Below are 21,368 nucleotides of genomic sequence, written 5' to 3' on the forward strand. Positions count from 1 at the left end.
TTTTATCCCTCTCCCCTTTTTTTGATGGAAATATGCAATAAAGATGCATAATAGATAGATGTGTGATAAAAATGCACAGAATTTGCTCAAGGAAAGCAGCACACGGCAAGATGACATGTAAGCCAGCCATCCTATTTTTCATCCCATGCTCCTTCAAAAACTTAAAGACAACAACAAACACAAAACTCCTTCAAAACCACCATAATTGAATGGTCCTTGCAAAAATCAAAGTAAAGTGTAAAATCATTGAACCTTTCCATACTCCCAGTTGTGGGAATTCCAGATACAGGACCCACTTCTACCACTGATTAGTAATAGTAACTAATGGTCATTTAGTTGGAATGGGCTAAGATTTTGCATCTGAGGATGAGGTTGGGATCCTCCCTTGGCTACTAATCAGCTGTGTGGCCCTGGCCAGGTGATCTGCCCCAGGCCCAGTGTCCTACTCTGCACATGGAGAAGGCATTACCCACCACAGCACTGCCGCCAGTGTGTAAGCTGATCTATCTGAAGCATCTAGCACAGGGTCTAGGACTTGCTGGTGCTAAAAATGACAGCCATGATAATGATGATGATGATGATCTTAAGAAAGCTGTCAGAAGGCCGTCCAGGGAAGCCTGCTGCTATGGACCCAATGTCTATAAACAACCCAAATTCCTACTCTCCAGTGTGGCTGTATATGCAGATGGGTTCTTAATGGTAGTAAATGAGGGTAAGCGAGGTTATAAGGGTGGGGCCCTGGCCCAGTGGAGCTGGTGCCCTTGCAAAACAGGAAGAGACACCCCAAAGGTGTCTCTCTCTCCACCATATGAGAACACAGCAAGATGTCCACCTGTAAGCCAGGAAGAGAGAGCCCACACCTGAAAATGACCTTGTTCATGCTTTTGTCTTGAAGGTCTCGTTTCTAAAACTGTAAGAAAATACATGTGTCTTTTTTAAGCTAACCCAGTCAGCGGTGTTTTGTTACAGCAGTCCAAGCTGACTAATACACCTGCCAGCTCACCAAACATGAGTAAATTGCTTCATCTCTTTAGGTCCCAGCTTCTTCTGAACACCGGGAGATGGATGCCTCACAAAGCCTTGGAAGCTTGAACCTCCTACAGTTTTGTGATAACAGATGAAGGGCCTCCACCTCCTTTTCTTTCCTCAGCTGCCTGCATCACATTCTGTCCTTCCCAACAGGGAATCCCGCCACATTTGCCAATTAGTGCTCTAATCCTGTTTGTGTGTCTCCACTCTCTGTGCCCTGAACCCCATTCATTAGAATGTCATTCATTAGGGATCAGAGATTCTGAGGACACATTGCCCAGCATCATTAGTACTAATTGAAGCCTGGATTCCTAACCTGCTGCAGAATGCTGGCCTTTCTCCGCCCAGTCTCAGGCATCACAGCTGACAAAAGGCCCTTTTTGGGTCCAGGCGCCACAGTTCACAAAAGGCCTCGGTCTATTGACATTAGCCAGCAGAGTGTGGGGCTGTCCGTGAGGGGCCAGGGAGACAGCTGCATGGTGCATGCACCGCGGTTTAAATTACTTTTGCCTGTCTACGCAAGGCTTCTGCATTCTTCATGGCGGATGTCGACAGTGCCCCTTTGCCCCCCGAAAATTACCTGGAAGTTGGGGTTTGGGTTCGGATACGGTAGCCAGGCCGAGCGCGAGTTCTCTTGGTACTTGAAGGGCCCAGCGAAGGCCTGTGCGATGGCGCTCAGGTTGAAGATGCACACAGCTGAGGCCGCGATGCTGTTCCTGGGAGCCGAGGGAGAGAGAGGAGAAGGCAATCAGAGAGCTCAGCAGCACCTGCCGACCTCCCCTCTGGAGTAGGCAGCAGCTGTGACCTGGAACAGCTTCCAGAGGTCTCAAGGCCACAGTCTCTTAAACATCCCAAAAAGATGAAGTCAGAGTGTGAACGGGACTCCCCTGTGGAGGAACAAACATCTTGGTCTAGAAGCCAGGCTAGTTAGCATTTACCACACTCGTAATTCTGTCAGCCAGGATTAATTCACTCAGCTGCAACAGAGGCCAGAGGGATTCTGAAGAGCTACCTGCTTCACCTTTCAAATTCTGGAAGAAAAAGACTTTCTTCTCCAGCAGATGGCATCTTTCATCAGCCTCAAGCAGTTCCCTTCCTGACCTAGCTGGTCACTTTGCCCAGCAGCAGGGCAAGCTGTTGTGTGTGTGTGTGTGTGTGTGTGTATTTTAACCTAGATATTTGTCTTGTCATCCTTTAAAAAAAAACTCAAAGTATTTTATGAAAAGTGACTGTCTGACTCTTCATATTTTCTTTTAATTTAAAATAGATTTTAAATTCAAAGGGTCAAAGAGAAAAATCTGACATAGCACTGACATATGAAATCCTGAAGTCATAATTTAGAATTCAGGCTCTGAAAGTAAGTCATAAATGGGAGCCCTCAGAAGGTCAGTGCCCTCTGACTAAGTATGGAAACAGCAACATTGTTTGGTTAAGTAAATTCACATTTTGAACTCAGTCTGGGTTCTCGAAGGGGAAGTGGAGATAAAAGGAGAAAGCTTACATATATTTTCTCTTGCTCTGAGACAATACTACATGCACTTCTCATCCATTTTTTTTTTCCTGCATCAAAGGAAAGGTCAAACAAATTCCAAAACTGAAATACCTACCTTATATTTGTTTGATTTGATAAATACTGAATAGGAGCTAGGCACTATTCCAAGGATTTTACTAATTCCCATTCATTTAATCCTCATAAGGTGAAGGAAATTCGCAGGTAAGGAAAACCAGGCACAGTGAGGACAAGACCCTTCCCCAGTGTCAGCCAGCTACTAAATGAGGAAATTGGACTTGAACCCCAGGCTGGCTCCAAATGTCAGGATTTCCAATCCTTTGCAATATCTCTGGGTGAAGTAAACAGGATCAGGATTCTACTTCAGCAGAGCAGACAGTAAACACATCCTTATGGAAAGGTAGGGCCTTGAGGATATTGAGCGCCTTCTGCATTTTCTCCAGAAGTCCAGCACCAAGGACAAGGCCCAGCATGATGCATACAGGACCCGGTGCTGGAAAGCAAAGGAGTGAACACCAGCTATGGGTTTGTTCAGTTTGCTATTTTTTTTTTTTCTTCATTATCCCTAGAGAGAATGGGAGAAGTTAAAACATAAGGACAGGGAAGACACTGGCCTTTGAACACGTGAGTAGACTTTAATAAGGAAAAGAAAACAAGTATGCTGGGGTAAGAATGGCTAGACACAGGACATCCCATCCAGACGTCCCTTGGGCCAGGTGCAGAGGCAGGCAAAGCGAGGATATTATGAATAATAACTGTATCTCCTTGAGCCCCCTGCTAAGCACTTGATAGGGATCATCTAATTTCTCACAGAGAACCTACAGATCCTGGGAAGACCCTGACTTACAGATCAGAAAACAGTAGCACAGAGAGGTTGCTTAGCCCAAGTCATAGGCTTCAGAGAAATGAAGCAGGATTTGTACCTGCTTTGCATGGAGCCCCAGATTGCCAGGCGGCTTCCAGGGAAAGGAAGAACCTAATCTTCTTCCTGCTGGCATATGTTTCTCTGTTCACTACAACCACCAGGACTGAATGGGCTGACCTGGGCTCTGGTGTCACCCAGAGACTCCCCTGGATGTCCCAGTAGTTGCCAGTGTCAGCATCCTTTAATAGTGTTGTGGGAACACTTCCTCCTGTCCCCTGTGCCATCCCCTGGTGAGCACAATTGCTATAGTAGACCCCATGCCTGCCTCTCTACCCTTTCACTTGCTGTGCTCTGGGGGCAAAGGGTGAGCCAGTGTGACTCCACTGTGCTCCTCCCTCTGCCCTGCCCCCTCTTCCTAGGATGGGATTGTCTACAGGAAGTAATTATTCACTCACTTCTACAGGGTCTTCAGACCTGTGGGCAGGCGAGGACAGGCCAGGTCTAGATCATGACCTTGAGAATGAGTTGGCTTAAAGCTGGAATCAGTATGAACAAGCTCACTTGGATGACATACCTGCAGCCACCTGTTCCAACCTGGCTTCTATCAGCAATCAAGGTAAAAATTTAGAAGAGCAATAAAAAAACCTACCCCCCACAGCAACTTTACTATCTGTATATCCGTATCTATACATAGTAATACTTTACTACAATCTCTACACTATAAACAACTATAATGGTGAGCACCATTTTTAGATATCTAGGAAAAAAGCCAAATCTTTAGAGACTCCACTGTAGCAGCACACCATTTCCTTCAGGCCAACCCATACTCAAGTGATTGAGAAAACTACACAGTCGTGCTAGGGACAGAAGGAGTCAGAACGGTTATCTTTTCCCTGTTCCTTTAGAGCTGAGAAACCTTGATGAATGTACAGAGGCAAAGCAGTATTCTAAGCCCTGAAGCTCAGCCCAGTATTAGACAGCTTTCTAATTCATCATATCTCTGATCCTCATTTTCTTTCCATTTGAAGCAAACGTTGTCTGAGACACGAAAAGGAGGTGGAAAATATTGTGAAATGTGAAATGGGCATATTGGAAATGCATTCCCAAGACCTAACACAAATTAGTATTCCAAGGAGAAAGGGGAGGTGTGATGCTTTATCTCTAAAAATACAGATTCTGTACATTGGGTGACTTCTGACATGATGGGAATTTGCAACACTAAACAAATAGTCCAGAATAGTCTGAAACTTATTTTTGCAACTATCTAAATTGACCATATACCATCTTGGAATGTTTCAGGCATGGTACTTTTATAACTTCTGAAATTGGTGTTTTGTTTTGTTTTGTCCAGAGCCAGGGGAATGAGGAGCTAAGTAAACCGGACTCTCCTTGTGCATAAAACTGATGTCAACTGAGCAAATGCACACTTATCTTGTGCGACCTACACTAGTTTTTAAACAAGGTTTTGGAAAGAAAATCAACTTCAGAAGCTGTAGATTGATTTTTTAAAAGAAACTTATCAAAGAGAAGAAATAACCTCTGGGTTGAAGACCAGATTTACGAAAACAAATATGGTCATGGGGAGTAAAGGGTATGTGTGAAGCCATCCAAACTAGCCTTACTTTTCCAACCTCATGTCAGAAAGAAGACTTTTCATGGGGGGTAAAAGCTGTTACTAAGCAAATATTAACACCCAAGTTAAGCAGTTGAGAGACCAGCAAGAGAAGGTTAATGAGGAAATAAGCTGCAGGTAAAGTGACGTTTTAGCAAGGCCACTCGTGGGCAGGCATCTGATGCCCAAGAGATGAAAAAGTAAATTAAAACACTTAGGAAGCAGAGAGGACATCCTAGGGTGACAAGCTGTCCTGGTTCACCCAGGAATAAGAGGTGTCCTTAGTTACAGGGCTGTCATCAGTGCTAAAACCAGGATAATCTCAGGCAATTCAGGACTTTTGGTCATCCTACCTCATTTATCAGCGCTTCCAACCCAACTAGATTTGGATCCTTTACTTTGGATACAAATATTTGGCTTTTGCTTAAAGTGTTAAGTCACAAGACGAGAGATTTCAAATCAGAACCCATAGTGTAGGATCAGCAGCACCACAGCCAATGTGTAGGAAAAGTGATGCTCAGAGTCTCAATGTGATCCCTTGATTCCTGGGTTTGGCATGTGCTCCTGTTGAGTCTTACACAGCATATCAGCTAAGGATGGGAAATAACTTTGGGGACATGTGATAGTCCACTAGACTAAGAATGAAGGAGATCAGATAACTTCATAGGCTTAAGCCAGCCCAAATAGTGTTCATTCTAAAGTTAGGAGTATCTCCCTGTCCCACCCCCAAATAAAACATACTATAATTTTTATAAAAATATTTTAAAAGTATAATTGACATAAAATGCAGCTATGGAAAATGTGCCTTTCAAATATGAGCAAGGTTTAAGCAAGAATCATGTTATCTCAAAGATTTCAGATTCTCCAGACAACACTATTTTCATTATACACAAATGCATGACTTGCATATAGAAAAAAACATACGTATAAGATGTACCAGTATTTCAAAAAGTGTCCAGAACACAATGGCAAATCAGGAAGGAGCAATTTATAGTAGAATAATTTAATGTCACTATATCCTAAAGATTGACACAAACTTTCTTGATTTGGAGTATTTTTCCTAATACCAGTCTCACAAATCACGTATCTTTGTCTAAAGGTAGTTCATTGAAAAGTCCTTTTTTTTTTTTTTTGTCTGTTTAGCCCAGTAAAATAAGAAAGATTTTCTTTAAAGCAAATTTAAAACCTCAGAGGTCAAAGAACAAAAGACTTATTCAGAATGAGTGAGAGAGAGGGGAGAAAAATTATTTCAAGTTACATACACATTGGTGGTAAAGATGCCATAGATCAAATCCAGCTCAGGCAGGAAGAAAGTACTCTGCAATTCGTTGTAGTAAAATGGGACTTCCCCAGGACGGGAGCAGTTCAGGCGAGCCTTCATGAATGTGGTCCAGGTGTCTTCCAGCAGGAAGCGCCCCCCAATATCATTCTTGCACACCCGGGCAGCTCTGGAGAACACTGTTTTCCCACAGTCATGCTCTACTGCATTTTCTCGGAAAAAGAAGTAGGTAAAATTTCCGATGTCATAAGATGACACAAAGTTTGGCTCTGGAAAAAACAGAAAAGAGGGAAAATATCTCAACATTCATGTCATTCCCTTTTGGTCTTGCCTGCTCAGTACTTCATCCAAAGAGACATGGTTTTGTTTAGATAACACCTGGCTCCTATAGGGCAACTGGGAGGCCCTGTGAGCAGCTTAATGATCTACACTGTTGGGAAACTCAGTGTCATACACAGATTCTACATAATGGGAAGGCACTAGTTTGAGTGCACACTCAAGTATCCTGAGCTAAATTAGGGCTCAAGTTAATGTGACGTTAATACCATCAAACATTGGCAGCAAATATTTGCAGTACATTTTAGAGCAATATATATTACTTTATTTGCAAATTCTTACACAACCTTCAGAAAGAGAGAGAGAAAATAGGATTAAAAAGATGCAATGTGACTCAGAATATAGCAGTCTACAATCCTATTTGTGTGCAAGACAACAAAATCATTTGACTTAACTTATATACATTCCTGTGACTTTGACATAAGGTATGTGCTTTTACTAAGGACTTTAAAACTGTTTTCATTGCTGGGAACGAAAATAAAGACTAAAACTGTAAGGTGTGTCTGGAATTAGCTTTAGCAATTTCTGTTACTATGGTGACCATGGAACGGTGAAAAACAACTCTGATTTTCTGATTTCTGGGTTGCTTGGTAATACATTTAGAGGAGGGAAGAGTATTGGGATGGAGACACTGCTTTGTAGTTTTCTGGTCTCACAATTAGCTTTAAAATGGGGATAAAGAAATGACAAAATTATGACAAAGCCTTTACTTAATCACCAAGCTCATTAGGACTTTAGGAAACATACATTATCAACTGTATTTTACATAAAGCATTTGAAGTTTTAGCTTCCTAACCTCCAGTTTGAAACCAGTGATAATAGAGATAGTACACGTTGAGATACACATGCTCCCTAATATTTGCTTTTAAAAATCTAATCACAAGGTTTTATTCTTCCCTATTTCTAAATGCTATTCATTCAATCGGCAAGTATCTTAATTTTATGGTGCAAACCAGGATAAATATAGCAGTAACCTTTGGTGTCCAAAATTAATGGAAAGATACAGACAACAAGTATATTCACAAAGACACATTTTCAGGGACAATTAATTTGTTGGGGCAATTCAATTGGCCTTGCACTTTTCCAGATACAATTGCATTGCAATAATAACATGCTACTGGCAGGACAACTAAAATATGTGTGGCTGCAAGATAAGCCATTAATGTTAAGAGTAAGACACATAAACGGAATCATCTAAGGTCTGAAATGCAGAAGTTGACTCCGGACATTGACAAAGGGTTGGCATTGACTACTCTGTTATTCTGTCCAGGAAAACTATTGTAAATTTTCAATCAATACCTATATTTGATATTTTCACAAAATGTTTTAATTTAATCCAACTTTACATTTTTAAAATGTAACAAATATTCTAAATGGTTTATGTATGATACTTTTCCCTTCAGTACAATACATTGTTAAGTCATTTAAGTATATCAAGTAATATACTGAGGTGATTTTAATTTATAAACTGTCAAACATATTCTTAAGTCACTATTGCTTTCACCCTAAAAGACTATTAAAAAAAAAACTTGAATTGCATAACATTGTAAAAGATGGAGGTTAGATATCTTTACTATAATAGTACGCTTTAATATCCTGGAGAGATGCTCACAAAAACAGCAGATTACACATCTGTCATTTGTGTTTTGGGAACATAAAGAAAATACTGGGGGTGGGGGGGGCAGTTAAGTTTGTGTTCACTGTAAGTCTCCAAAAAAGAATTACTTGATAAAGCAGGCCCCAAAAGCAAAGATATGGAACAATTTCAAAACCATGTGTAAAGAAAATAATCACTGGCATGTCTAATTCTAAAGAAGAGGCTAAATTATTTTGGAATGGGTCCTGTACCCTGGCTAAACTAAACTAGAGTTTGGGAATTGTACTAAAACAAGCAAAAACAACAAAAACAGCAATAAGAAACCCTACCTAAAGTGGGGAAAACAAAGAGAGAAGGCGTAAGAGTCCAAAGGTGTCTAGCCTGGGACTTAGGTTACCAGCACATATACAGGAGGCATGAGGCAGAGTCCACCAAGATTTATCAAATATACTCACTACTACCCACTTCTGCTATTAACTTGGGGACAAATGGCATGAAAACCACATAGTAAATAGCTCCAGTTTCTCAGAAGTCCTGAGCCAAAAAATAAGAAGATACAAAGGAAGAAAGATCTTTTATGGTTTCCAGCTGAAGGTTGAGTTTATAATAAAACAGCTAATATCTGTAGAATGTTAATTCTTGCGCCAAGATCTGTGCTTGGTGCTTTATATTCCCATTGAACTCACAAGAATCACAGAGCTAGGTGCTGTGCTATTCTTCCCATTTCATAGATGAGGACACTAAAGCCCAGAGATTTAATAACTTGTCTAAATTCACGTAACTAGCAATGGCGGAGGGGGATGGAAAGTCCTGAATCCATTAGACCAGGGGTCACCAACCCCCAGGACATGGACCAGTACCAGTCCATGGTCTGTTAGGAGCCAGGCCACACAACAGGAGGTGAGCAGCAGGCAAATGAATGTTACCTCCTGAGCTCTGCCTCCCGTCAGATCAGTGACAGCATTAAATTCTCATAGGAGCGGGAACCCTGCTGTGAACTGTGCATGTGAGGGATCTAAGTTGTACACGTCTTATGAGAATCTAATGCCTAATGATCTGAGGCAGAACAGTTTCATCCCTAAACCATCCCCTCTATCCACCCCCAGTTGATGGAAAACTTATCTTCCATGAAACTGGTTCTTGGTGCCAAAAAGCTTAGAGACCACTGCACCACTAAGTTCTGTCTTTTCTCAAAATGCAATTCACCACAAACTAGTATCTGTCACTCCTGAGTGAGCTGAACAAGTCAGAAGGAAAATCAGGCCTTTTCTTCTTGTGTACAATGGATAGGAGTGCATGAAAGAGAGATCTCAGGTGTGCTGCTGACTGCATCACAGGAAAAACAGGCGCGTCAGCCGCTATGTAAATACATGCATGGAGAAACTGTGTTTTCTAATGTTTGTAAAACAGACTGAGTTATGTATTACAGTGTTGTACAAAATATATCATGTTAATAAGAATTATTCTTCACGATATAAGAACTTTTATTTTGCGTGTTTTCTTACCTAATAGTGACCATACAGATAGGACTAGCAGAAGTGACTTACCATATATGTAATTACAAGTGATGCGAAGAAAAGCATCAAAAATTTTGAGATTTTGACCACACAAAACCAAATACTGAGCATCCAAATGAAGCCTCCCATTCTATATTCTTTCTATTCCAATATTTAAAGCATCAATGTGGGGGTATACCATATTCAAATGGCTCGAGCTGATCATTGATATAAAAATATTTGTCTACAATGAGGGTGAATATTAAAGGCACAAAGGAATCCCTACTCTACAAAAATCTTACTAGAATCAAAATCTATTATAAATTATTTTGCAGTCAAAAGTCGCCTTGTGACACACTTGCCAAAGTCAGGCTGAAGAAAGCCTGTACTCGATGCCTGTGGCTCTGCCCTGGCTGGACCGTGGACATCTGATATTTTCTGTTGTTGCATCTGACAATCAGACCTAGTTTGCAAAGCTGTAAAAATTAAACGGGCTGATGCATAGTAGGATGCCAATAAATGGTGGCTATTATTATTTTGGCATAATGTACAGGCATTTTCCAGCCTGACTTTGGCAAGTATCACACAAAGTGGCTTTTGACTGCAAAATAATAGTCACCATTTACTTACTCTCAATGTCCCTTGCAATAATTTCTATTGAACAGAACTTCACATAATGATAATGATCAAGTATATATATATATACTTGATATATATATATAAAGCTTAAAGGTGATCAGAGTTTTAGGATCATAAATAAGCCATGCTGAATTTTGTTTGTTTGTTTGTTTTGAGACAGAGTTTCACTCTTGTTGCCCAGGCTGGAGTTCAATGGTGCAATCTCAGTTCACTGCAAACTCCGCCTCCTGGGTTCAAGAGATTCTCCTGCCTCAGCTTTCCGAGTAGCTGGCATTTCAGGTTTCTGCCACCACACCCGGCTAATTTTGTATTTTTAGTAGAGACAGGGTTTCTCCATGTTGGTTAGACTGGTCTTGAACTCCCAACCTCAGGTGATCTGCCCACTTCAGCCTCCCAAAGTGCTGGGATTATAGGTGTGAGCCACGGCGCCTGGCCTACCATGCTGAGTTTTTAAATAGCAAGCTATTTCACAAAAATAAGATGAGTTAATGGAAACAATATTCAGAGGTGACACACAGCCAGCAGTTTTCTGTTCCTAAGTTGTTAGTATCAGTCGCTACAAAATGCCTTCCACAAGCATTCCCAGATTTTAGACCCTCTCTTTATTGGGTACACTGTTTCCATTGTCATAGTTCATGGAGATAAAACTGCTGTAGAAGCTTCCAGGGCAAATATATTTTTATCTAGGTATTCATTAAAATTAAAAGCTGATAACTTAAAATTAAATGAAATTAAACAGAGGTTAAAAGCTATTGGTAGGCTAAAGTTCTTTTCCTGAGGTTTCTACTAAAAGACAGATGATAATGATAGATAGATAGATAGATGATAGATAGACAGATAGATAGATAGATTTCAATAGATGGATGCACACGTTTGTGTCTGTGTATATGTGTGTATCACATATGTGAGTATAGAGATATATGTATAGATGGCTCAATACCTCCACCTACTGGCTGTGTGAACTTAGTCACATTATTTACCAGTATATTTCCTTTGTTTTCTGTTTTTGAATAACAATAGCAACATCCAGCATGGAGTATCATTGTGAGAATCAAAAGCACTTGGCTGGTAATTATCAAAATACAGATCTCTATTTATTGAAAATGACTCCATACATTAATGTAAACACACGTGTGAGTAAATATCATCAGTATTTAATTAATAAGATAACTCATTGAGTATGCATTGTGTATCAAATTAAAGTCTACACTTATTCCACGAAGACTGAAATCAAACATGGTGGCAGAGCCAGCCAGAGTACTGTTCCAGGCACTTCCTCACTGCCCCAAGGGGCAGTCCTGGCCACTGGGTACTCCTTAGTAAACTGATAGACACAGCCCCCGTGCCCTCAAGAGCAGTGTGAGGAGACAAACAAGACAGATCAACAAGTGCTTACAGTGAGGACAAGGGTACGGAGGGCCAGGGCGGGCAGGAGAAACAGAGATCAGAAAGGAGAGAATAGGGAAAAGGCACGGGTGAGGCTGAGAAGGGGCCACCCAGACAAGGATGGGGGAAGAGAACATCCCTGCCAGAAGGAGCAGCCTGGGAGAAGACCATAAGCATGGCGAGGAATGAAATGAAGCCACAGTCAGGATCAAAGGGATCAACAGGACAGGAGGTGGAAAGCCAGGCAAGGCCAGGAGCCCATAACAAGGAGTATGGATTTCAACTGCCATTGGAGAGACACCAAAGAGTTTTAAAGAAAAGCTTATCATTCCGTTTCCTCGGTGTGTGGTGTGGGATGGGGTGGGGAGTTGGAGTCAAGCACATCCTTGGTAACTATCTACACAGCAATCGGGGCCTTGCATCTCCAGGTGTGTCACTCATTGAGCCCCTTGACAGAAAAAAAGTTATTGCTAAGATCCTTGCAGTAGGACTGGAAAGACAGTTTCAGCACATTTGATTCCTTCCTTCTTCCTGGGGAATATGACCCATTGAAAATGCATTACTTTCATGAATTTGCTGATTCAAATAGGAACCACTTGTACCATGGCGACACGGGCTGGTTTCCCCTAAATGAGAAGCACCACTTCTGTACACCGCCCTGCAAGACCAAAACTCACACCTACAATTCTCCATATCTTTGGGTCTATAGGAGTTTCATTAACTGGATATTTGTCTCAATGTTCTAGCTTAAAGTGACAGACTTTAGTGTCTACTCTGCTCTTATTCCATTCCAAGCATGTAGCCCTCTCTTATAAAAGTCTGCCAAATCACACATTCCTATTAGTGATACATAATTTCATGAATATTTGTGAAAATTGCCAAAACACAAAATTTCTATTTGCCATGTTCATTTTTTCTGATGCCATTTTAAATTTACAGGTTCACTTCTTGGAAGAATGAATCATTTTATCTGCAAGATCAAATTCATACTTATGAGTTTTGTAATTGGAATGTTACATTTAAAAATCTGGTAAATATTTTAACGCCTAAAAATTATGTTAAAAGACTGAAAGGAAACCATGTAAGATTTTACTGAAAGAAGACATTGAGCTCCAACGTTATTCAGTTTTTATCATCCTTCTTCCCAATAAGCTACTGCAGAATCAGGAAATGTGCATGACGGCTCTGGCTTTGTCTCCTGAGTTGATCTGAGCTGGGGCAAATGGAGGACCAGGACGCAGGGAGCCGACTTCCCAATATGTGGCAGTGAGTGAACAAATGTCAGAGGCCCTTGACTGGGGTCAATAAAAAGTTCAATAGAATAACATAGAGACAAATTTATAGAAACACATAAAACTGGGCATTTTAGAAACAAGATGACAAGATGATTTATGCTAGAAACTGGGATGCTTTTAAGAAGGAAAGGAGGCAACATGAGTCATCAGGCAAGGACATCAAGACCATCACCAGGAAACTGCCAGAATCTCTAGACAATGAACATTGAGCCATTTCCCAACTGTTTTATCTGTTCTAGTACGTGTCTGCCTGAGATCTTCTCTACAGTGAGGCATCCCTTCTTGTAGTGGATTTATTTTTTATGAGGTTTCCCTGACTCATGTATATACAGTTCATGCAAGTATCCTCATAATGTGGCAGTAGGAGAAGGAAAGATTCATTCATCCCTTTTCTTTTGGAATGTGCACATTAAAATTCAAAGGTAGTAAAAGACCTTTGGCAAGTGTATTGGCAAGTGTATTGGCAAGTGTAGAAGCTTCTTCACACGATTGGAGAGGACCTGTGGCTCCCCAGCTTTTAGGCCCTCTGTGCTTGATGTACAGGATGGAGCGATACGGTGTTTTCAGAGCACCATAAGAACTGACTCCTTATGTCACTTAACCACACTTTTGTACCCATAAAGGTCTGCATTAAATTATCACACAGGCTCTTCTACTTTGGGTTTAATAACCCCAGTTTATTGCATCATGTATGTAAGTCTATAACAATCAAGAAAAGGCTCTCAACTTTTTCCAGAGTCCACATACCCCTCTTCCATGGCAGCTCATGCATGAAAATGTGGGCACTGGGAGAGAGAGATGGAGGCTATTTGTAACACTGGTATTTCCTAAAATGCCAGCTAAACAAAAGGAAGGTCAGCAGCTTGTAAAGAAGGAAGGAGGCAAGCTCTGGAGTGGATCTGTTTTCAAGCTCTAGCTCAGGTATGTATCAGGTATGGCCTGTGTTCAGGGGGCAAGTCCCTCTGAGCCCCACGCTGAGCTGTAGGAGGAGGATAATGCAATCTCCCTTAAGAGATTGTAAGAAGAATGGCAGATGACATGGGTTTGGAGCCTCCCATCTACCTGGCATATTATAAATAGCCATTGTGACTCTTCCTTGTGGGTGGTGTAATAACTACAAGTAACAGATACTCTAATAAGTACATGGACAGGCAGGTGATATGCATGGAGGTCATTGATTTAAAATGATTTCTGACCTACAAAGATAATAGGATTAGATTCACAGCACGATGTCCGAACTGCAGCCATCCCACAAGGCATAGGCAATTGGCAATGCCGGCTGACAGGCTCGATCAGGCCTGAATATTAGAAGAGGGCATCTCATTGTGCTATGTCACATGTCACACAACTTTGCTTAATATACTTTCCATCCATGTTGTCTCATCCTCACCCTAGCAAGTTTAAACTTGAATGAGATATCAGCTTTGCACTTGTAATGCTGAAAAGAACTTATTTTTCACAAGAGCATTCTTTTTAAGCATCTCCCCAGGTGCTTATTTGAAAAAAAAAAAAAAAAAAAGAAAGAAAACCAACACTAGGCTGCTGACTATGCAGTCTTGATTCTATTCTGGCTTTACAGAGCTTCTTCTTTTTCTTTACAAGTACTTGCATTTTGGTACCCATATTCACTTCATTCCCCCATTTGTCTTTGTTTTGCTTGTTCTCTGACCTCTACTTCCATTTTTGAATTTCCAGCTGCAGCGAATCTTGTCAGTCGAGAGAGCACCTCTTACAGACCAGTCACAGCTCCAGGTACTATGCTGTGTGTACCCTACCAAACAGGCTCTCACTGTCCCCAGGGTGGAGCTCAACAAAGTCACACCAGCCTGGCTGTGCTCAGGCTGTTTGGAGTCAGCACCTGGTCCCAAGGAGAAGCATTGAGCTCCCCAAAGCACCTCTCTTCAGGACAAGCAGAAACAATTTCTCCTTGACTTAAGTAAGCATGGAGGAGATTTTCATCCTCCAAGTAAATTATCATTAATCACTAGAAGGTTAATAATTGCATTTTAAAGACCTCAAGAGTCTACTTAATGCTTGAGTAACACCATCAATGTATTTCAGACCAACAGAATTTAACATTGTTGCCAAATGAATTTTCTCAACTAGAATTATAATAGCTCATAAAAAATGATACCGTTGAAAAGAGAATGCTTGTGGATTTCAAGTGAGTTCACCTCCACATGAAATCCTGGCCGAAACCTCAGAGACTGCAGGACACTGTGGAGTTCCCTGGGAGAACCCAGTGGGACAAGTGCACATTTCCACCAGAGAAGGAAAGCCAGCAGGTCTCTGAGTATTAATAAGTCTACGTGGCTTAGATGTTCATGCTGAGTTATTAAGGCTCATTTAGGAGTTAGTTTTTCCAAGTTCCTACTGAAGTTTTTCCTCTGTGTGCAAGCACATAGTTCCTTCAGAACTCACAAACTCAATTTGCACAATATTAATTTGGAAATGTATTTTCACATTTTCATGGGTTTATTGTTTCCCCAACTTGACTGCCAGTTTCTTGAAGGCAAGTTTTATTGCTTCTCTATTTTAAGCATCGACCATTAAACATTTATTATCCTGCCTTACAGTAATCATTTCATACAGTTATTAACGATTAATATTTTAATGCATTAAAGCTGTTAAGGTATTTCTCTAAACACATAAATTTGTTTTAAGAGCGACTTTGGCACAGGGGAAAATATGACTTTGAAATATATTCATTACCAAACACATAACTTAATGTTCCAGATTCATCCAGAATGTTATCCAATTGATTGTACTGCCTTTGAGAAATGACAATAAATAATGGCTGAAAACAGGGGTCCAAGTGAGACGGGGGCTCAAAGGGAAGATGTTATAAATTTTTGGACCTGGTTCAATTTCAAATATGCATATCTGTGTTTTTGTTGCTGTTTAATTCTAATGTATAATTAGTAGAACATTCTCCCATGTTTAACATTATTCATATTTCTGCTATTTGTGAAGTGTGCTAATCTCTTACGCATTCAACAAATACGGATTAATCCTGATCTATGTTTCAGACACTGAATAAGATGCTAGCACACAAAGAGGCTTCCACAGAGCCCCTGCCCTTAAGGAACTCATAAAATAGTGGCGGTAACAAAGAAGTCAACTATCTTCCCATTGTCTTCGTCTATTCCAGCTGCTGTAACAAAAATACCATAAACTGGGCCGCCTATAAACAACAAACATTTCTTTCTCACAGTTCCGGAGGCTGGGAAGTCTATGATCAAGGCACCAGCAGACGTGGTGTCTCGCAAGGGTTTGCTTTCTGGTTCCTAGCCAGCACCTTCTCACTGTGTCCTCACAAGGTGGGAGGAACGAGGGAGCTCTCCAGGGTCTTGTTTATGCGGGCACCAATCCCATTCATGAGGACTCCACCTTTATGACCCAATCAGCTCTCAAATGCCTCACCTTCTAATACGATCACCTTGTAGGTTTGATTTCAGCCTACTACTTTTGGAAAGACATAAACGTTCCAACCATAGCACCATTTAACTCATTAATTAGAAAAATAGCCATTGAGTGCTTACTTTAATGCCAGCACTGCTGTAAGCATGTGGGACCCAGGAGTAAGAGAAAGACATAAGCCCTGGTCATTGGGAACTTTCACTGTAGTGGCGGGAGGAGACAACATTATAGCTGAGTCTAAAACCGAACATGGTAAGAAGAGCCAGGAGGGCTAGATAGGAGGGAGCTGTGATCTGAAGTAAGGTGGTGAGGTGCGGGTTCCATTAAGAAGATGGCATTTGAGCAAAGACTCAAAAAAGATGGGGGAGTTGACCAGATGGGTTTTCTGGGGGAAGAGCTTTCCAGGCAGAACAGGGGCCAGCAAACTGTAGCCCATGGGCCAAATCCTACCTGCTGTCCATTTTGTGAATAAAGTTTTATTAGCACCCAGTCACACTCATGCATCCATAGACTGTGGAGACTTTCATACTATGATGGCAAGATGAAAAGATGCAACAGTGGCCATGTGGACTGCAAAGTCTAAAATATTTATTCACTGGCCCTTTATAGAAAAGTTTGCTGAGCCGTGAAAGGCAAGGAAGAACCAGAGGCACTGTGTGGCATTTCAGAGGCTAAAGCCAAGAGAGCACATAGATGAGAACGGGAAGGGAACAGGAGGGCCATGGCAGCACTCTGGCTTTCTCTGCAGGTAAAATGGGGGCTCTCATAAGGTTAGGGCAAGAGACTAACCAAGAGCTCTGGTAGTATGGGAGAAAGTGCAATCTTGAACAGTGTGAGAAAGGGATGGAACAGATCCACCAGAGACTGGGGAAAATGGAAATTTAAACTAACCTAACTAGGAGCCAGAATTAGCCAGGAGGCAAAAATCAAGGGAAGTGAGGACAAAATAATCACAAACTGCAAAGCAACATGGTAAGGAAGGCAGAATGCTCCCAGGAAACTGCACATGGCTCCTGAAAGGACACCAAGCATGCATGCGGGAAAAATAGCAGGAGCCAGGGCTGTAAAAACAGGCAGAGCCAGATCATAGGAGCCAGGCAAGAGGAAACAAGAGGAAATAGGCAGAACCCACAAAGGCTTCCAGAGCTCAGGCCAGGCCTGCTGGCCCTCTCCAACCCAGCTTGTGCTGACTGCTGACAGCACCTCCCACCATCTGGGAGCCCCTGCACAGGTGCAGAGGATCGGGGGCAGGGAGTGTGTATGCATCAGTATATAAAGAATAATGCTGGAGGTGTCATAAGAATTTGTACCTGGAACTGCAATATAAAATCCAAGGGACTTAGCTTGCTAAAGGCAGATTTTTAGAACCATACCAGATATTTCTGATGGGTTTCTGCAAGATGTGGTGGAAAGGTTAGAAGTCTGGTAGGTCCTCACTCAGGGAGCTCTGTATTATGGCCAGATGTCACCATGGAAAAGCCAGTACCATCATTTGCCTGAAGATTAGTTCTGGAGCTCTGGGTCCTGGGGTTGCAAAAGGCAATAGCCTGTCATGTTCTGCCCACATGTTCTGATGATGCATGCTTCGTGCCTCTGTGCTCATCTTAGGCTCGATTATGAGAGCACTCATTTCTGCCATCCTTCTCTGTAGTCTTTTGAGATAGTAATTCAGATGTAGAATAAGCAACACAAGATCGAGCTCACTGTTGAGCTCAAGCATCAGCAATGCTTAAGAGTTTTAGCATTGTTCAATTCAACAATGAATCTTGACTTGCTGGGTCTTGCATTCTTGAGTTTTACAGAGGAGAGAAGCACCCCTTCCCCAGAGACATAGGGACAGGGAGGGATGCAAAGCAGCAGTTTAAGTGAGTGCATTGTCCACAGCAGTACTCTAGAGAGAGGAAGAAAGAATCACAAGTGAAACAGCCCTCTGCCTTGGGCAAAGCAGACAGGAGATTGCCATCCCTACCTGAGGACTTATGATTCTCATGGGAAACAAGAAGACAACCTCATCTGCTAACAATGGGAATGATATGGCTGAGATGGGAAGCCTGAAAAGTAAACAGATTTACTAGCAGTAGAAAAAAGCATTAAGATTGTCATCAGAAAATAAGACGTTGTGACTTCAGACTTCAACAGTTGAGCACTTCTTCCTTCGGACAGTGTCATAGTTTAACTGTACCCATCCCCCAACCAAGAAATATGTTGACGTCCCAACCCCCAATTTTCATGAATGTGACCTTATCTGGAAACATGGTCTCTGCAGATATAATAAACTTCAGATATTCCAACATGACTGGTATCCTTATAAGGAAAGGATAATTCAGACAGAGGCACAGGAAGACAGCCATGTGAAGATGGAGGCAGACATAGGAGTGAAACCATCATAAGCCAAGGAGTGACTGGGGCTACCAGAGCTAGAGGACATAACCATGGTTCTCCCCTCAAGGATTTGCAGAATGCATGGCCACGCTGGCACCTTGATTTTGGACCTTTGGCCTTCAGCACTTTAAGACAATACATTTCTGGTAGTTTCTGATGGTTATTTTTATTTCTGTGGGGTCAGTGGTAACATTTTCTTCTTCATTTCTAATTATGTTTATTTGGATCTTCTCTCTTTTCTTCTTTATTAGTGTAGCTAGTAGCCTATCTTATTAATTTTTTTTCAGAAAATCAACTCCAGGATTCACTAATCTTTTGAATGAGTTTTCATGTCTTGATTTCCTTCAGTTCAGCTCTGATTTTGATTATTGTCCAGATGAACACTGTGAGGCTCAGAGAGATTTGCCCTTTAAACACAGGCCATATATGATGCATACCTGAGCTAGGACTTTGGGCTTGATTAGGTTCTGTTTCTTCTAGCTTTGGGGTTGATTTGTTCCTGTTTCTCTAATTCTTTCCTTTGTGATGTTAGCCTATTAATTTGAGATCTAACTTTTTGATGTGAACATTTAGTGCTATGAATTGCCCTCTTAACACTCCCTTAGCTGTGTCCCAGAAATTCTGGTATGTTGTATCTTTGCTCTCATTAGTTTCAATGAACTTCTTGATTTCTGCCTTAATTTCATTGTTTACACAAAAGTCACCCAGGAGCATGTCATTCGATTTCCATGTAGTTACATGGTTTTGGAGTGATTTTCTTAGTCTTGACTTTTATTTCTATTGCACTGTGACATGCAAGTGTGCCTGGTATGATTTTGGTTCTTTTGTGGCTTCTGATAATTGTTTTATGTCTAATTACGTGGTCAATTGTAAAGTATGTAGCATGTGACAATGAGAAGAATATATGTCCTGTAGTTTTTTGGTGGAGAGTTCTGTAAATATGTATCGGATTCATCTGGTTAAATCTTGAATTCAGGTCCTGAATATCTTTGTTAATTTTGTGCCTTGATGATCTGTCTAATATTATCAGTAGAGTGTTAAAGTCTCACATTATTATTATGTGAGTCTAAGACTAATTGAAGATCTCTAAAAACTCTGAAAACGTATGAATCTGGGTGTTTCTGTGTTGGGTGCATATATATTTAGGATAGTTAGGTCTTCCTGTTGAACTGAATCCTTTACCCTTCTTTGCCTTTTTGATCTTTGTTGGTTTGAAGTCAGTTTTGTCTGAAATTAAAATGGCAAACCCTGCTTCTTTCTCTTTTCCATTTGCTTGGTAGATTTCTTTTCTAACCCTTTATTTTGAGCCTATGGGTGTCATTTCATGTGAGACAGGTCTCTTGAAGACAGCATACTATCGTGTCTTCCCTCTTTATCCACCTTGCCACTCTGTGCCTTTTAAGTGGAGCATTTAACCTGTTTACATACAAGATTCGTATTGATATGCATGGATTTGATCCTGTCATTATGTTGTTAGCTGGTTATGATGTTGGCTTGCTTGTGTGGTTGCCTTATGGTGACACTGGTCTGTGTGTTTAAGGGTGGTTTTGTATTAGCTGGTAGCAGTCTTTCCTTTCTATATTTAGTGCTCCTTTCAAGATCTCTTGCAAGGCAGGTTTGGTGGTAACAAACTCACTAAACATTTGCTTTATCTGAAGAGAATCTTATTTTTTCTTCACTTGGGAACCTTAGTCTAGCTGGATATGAATTTTTTGGTTGAATACTTTTTTTAAAAATTTAAGAATGCTGAATATAGGCCCCCAATCTCTTCTGGCTTGTAGGGTTTCAGCTGAGAGGTCCACTGTTAGCCTGATGGGATTCCCTTTGTAGATAACCTGCCTTTTCTCTCCAGCTGCCTTTAACATTCTTTCTTTCATTTTGACCATGGGAAATCTGATGACTGTGTGTCTTGGGGATGATCTTCCTGTGTAGAATCTTGCAGGCATTCTCTGTATTTCCTAAATTTGACTGTTGGCCTCTCTAGCAAAATTGGGGAAGTTTTCATGGATGATATTTGAAATATGTTTTCCAATCTGTTTTCTTTCTTCCCCTCCCTTTCAGGGATGCCAAGGATTCATAGATTTGGCTTCTTTACATAATCGCATCCTTCTCAGAGGTTTTGTTCATTCCTTTTATTCTTTTTTCTTTGACTATCTTATTTCAGAGAACCAGTCTTCAAGCTCTGATATTCTTTCCTCAGCTTGGTTTATTCTGCTGTTAATACTTGTGATTGCATTGTAAAATTCTTGTATTGGGTTATTCAGCTCTGTCAGAACTGTGAAGTTCTTTTTTTATATTGGCTATTCCTTCCTTCAGCTTCTGTATCACTTTATTGTGATTCTTATTTTCCTTGGATTGCGTTTTGCTGTCCTTCTAAATCTGACTTCATTCCTATCTATATTCTCACTTATAAATCAGAGCTAAATGAGGAGAACTTACAACACAAAGAAGAAAACAACAGACACTGGGGTCTACTTGAGGGTGGAGGGTGGGAGGAGGGAGAAGAGAAGAAAATATAACTA

The 21,368-nt window shown here is 41.1% G+C and overlaps 1 protein-coding gene across 2 annotated transcripts in view; it reads right to left on the reverse strand.

The window, feature by feature from the left end:
- SEMA5A (semaphorin 5A) overlaps positions 1-21,368 on the reverse strand; it is a 519,394-nt gene that overhangs the window by 167,839 nt on the left and 330,187 nt on the right. For both annotated transcript variants that reach the window (XM_033178781.1, XM_033178782.1), the window contains exons 9-10: positions 6,279-6,564; positions 1,610-1,745 (exon numbers count right to left, since the gene is read on the reverse strand). In XM_033178781.1, coding sequence (XP_033034672.1) covers positions 1,610-1,745; positions 6,279-6,564 — 422 coding nt within the window. The remainder of the gene's footprint in view (positions 1-1,609; positions 1,746-6,278; positions 6,565-21,368) is intronic.

Source organism: Trachypithecus francoisi, unplaced genomic scaffold, assembly GCF_009764315.1.
Source record: "Trachypithecus francoisi isolate TF-2019V2 unplaced genomic scaffold, Tfra_2.0 Lachesis_group2, whole genome shotgun sequence".
NCBI lineage: Eukaryota > Metazoa > Chordata > Mammalia > Primates > Cercopithecidae > Trachypithecus > Trachypithecus francoisi.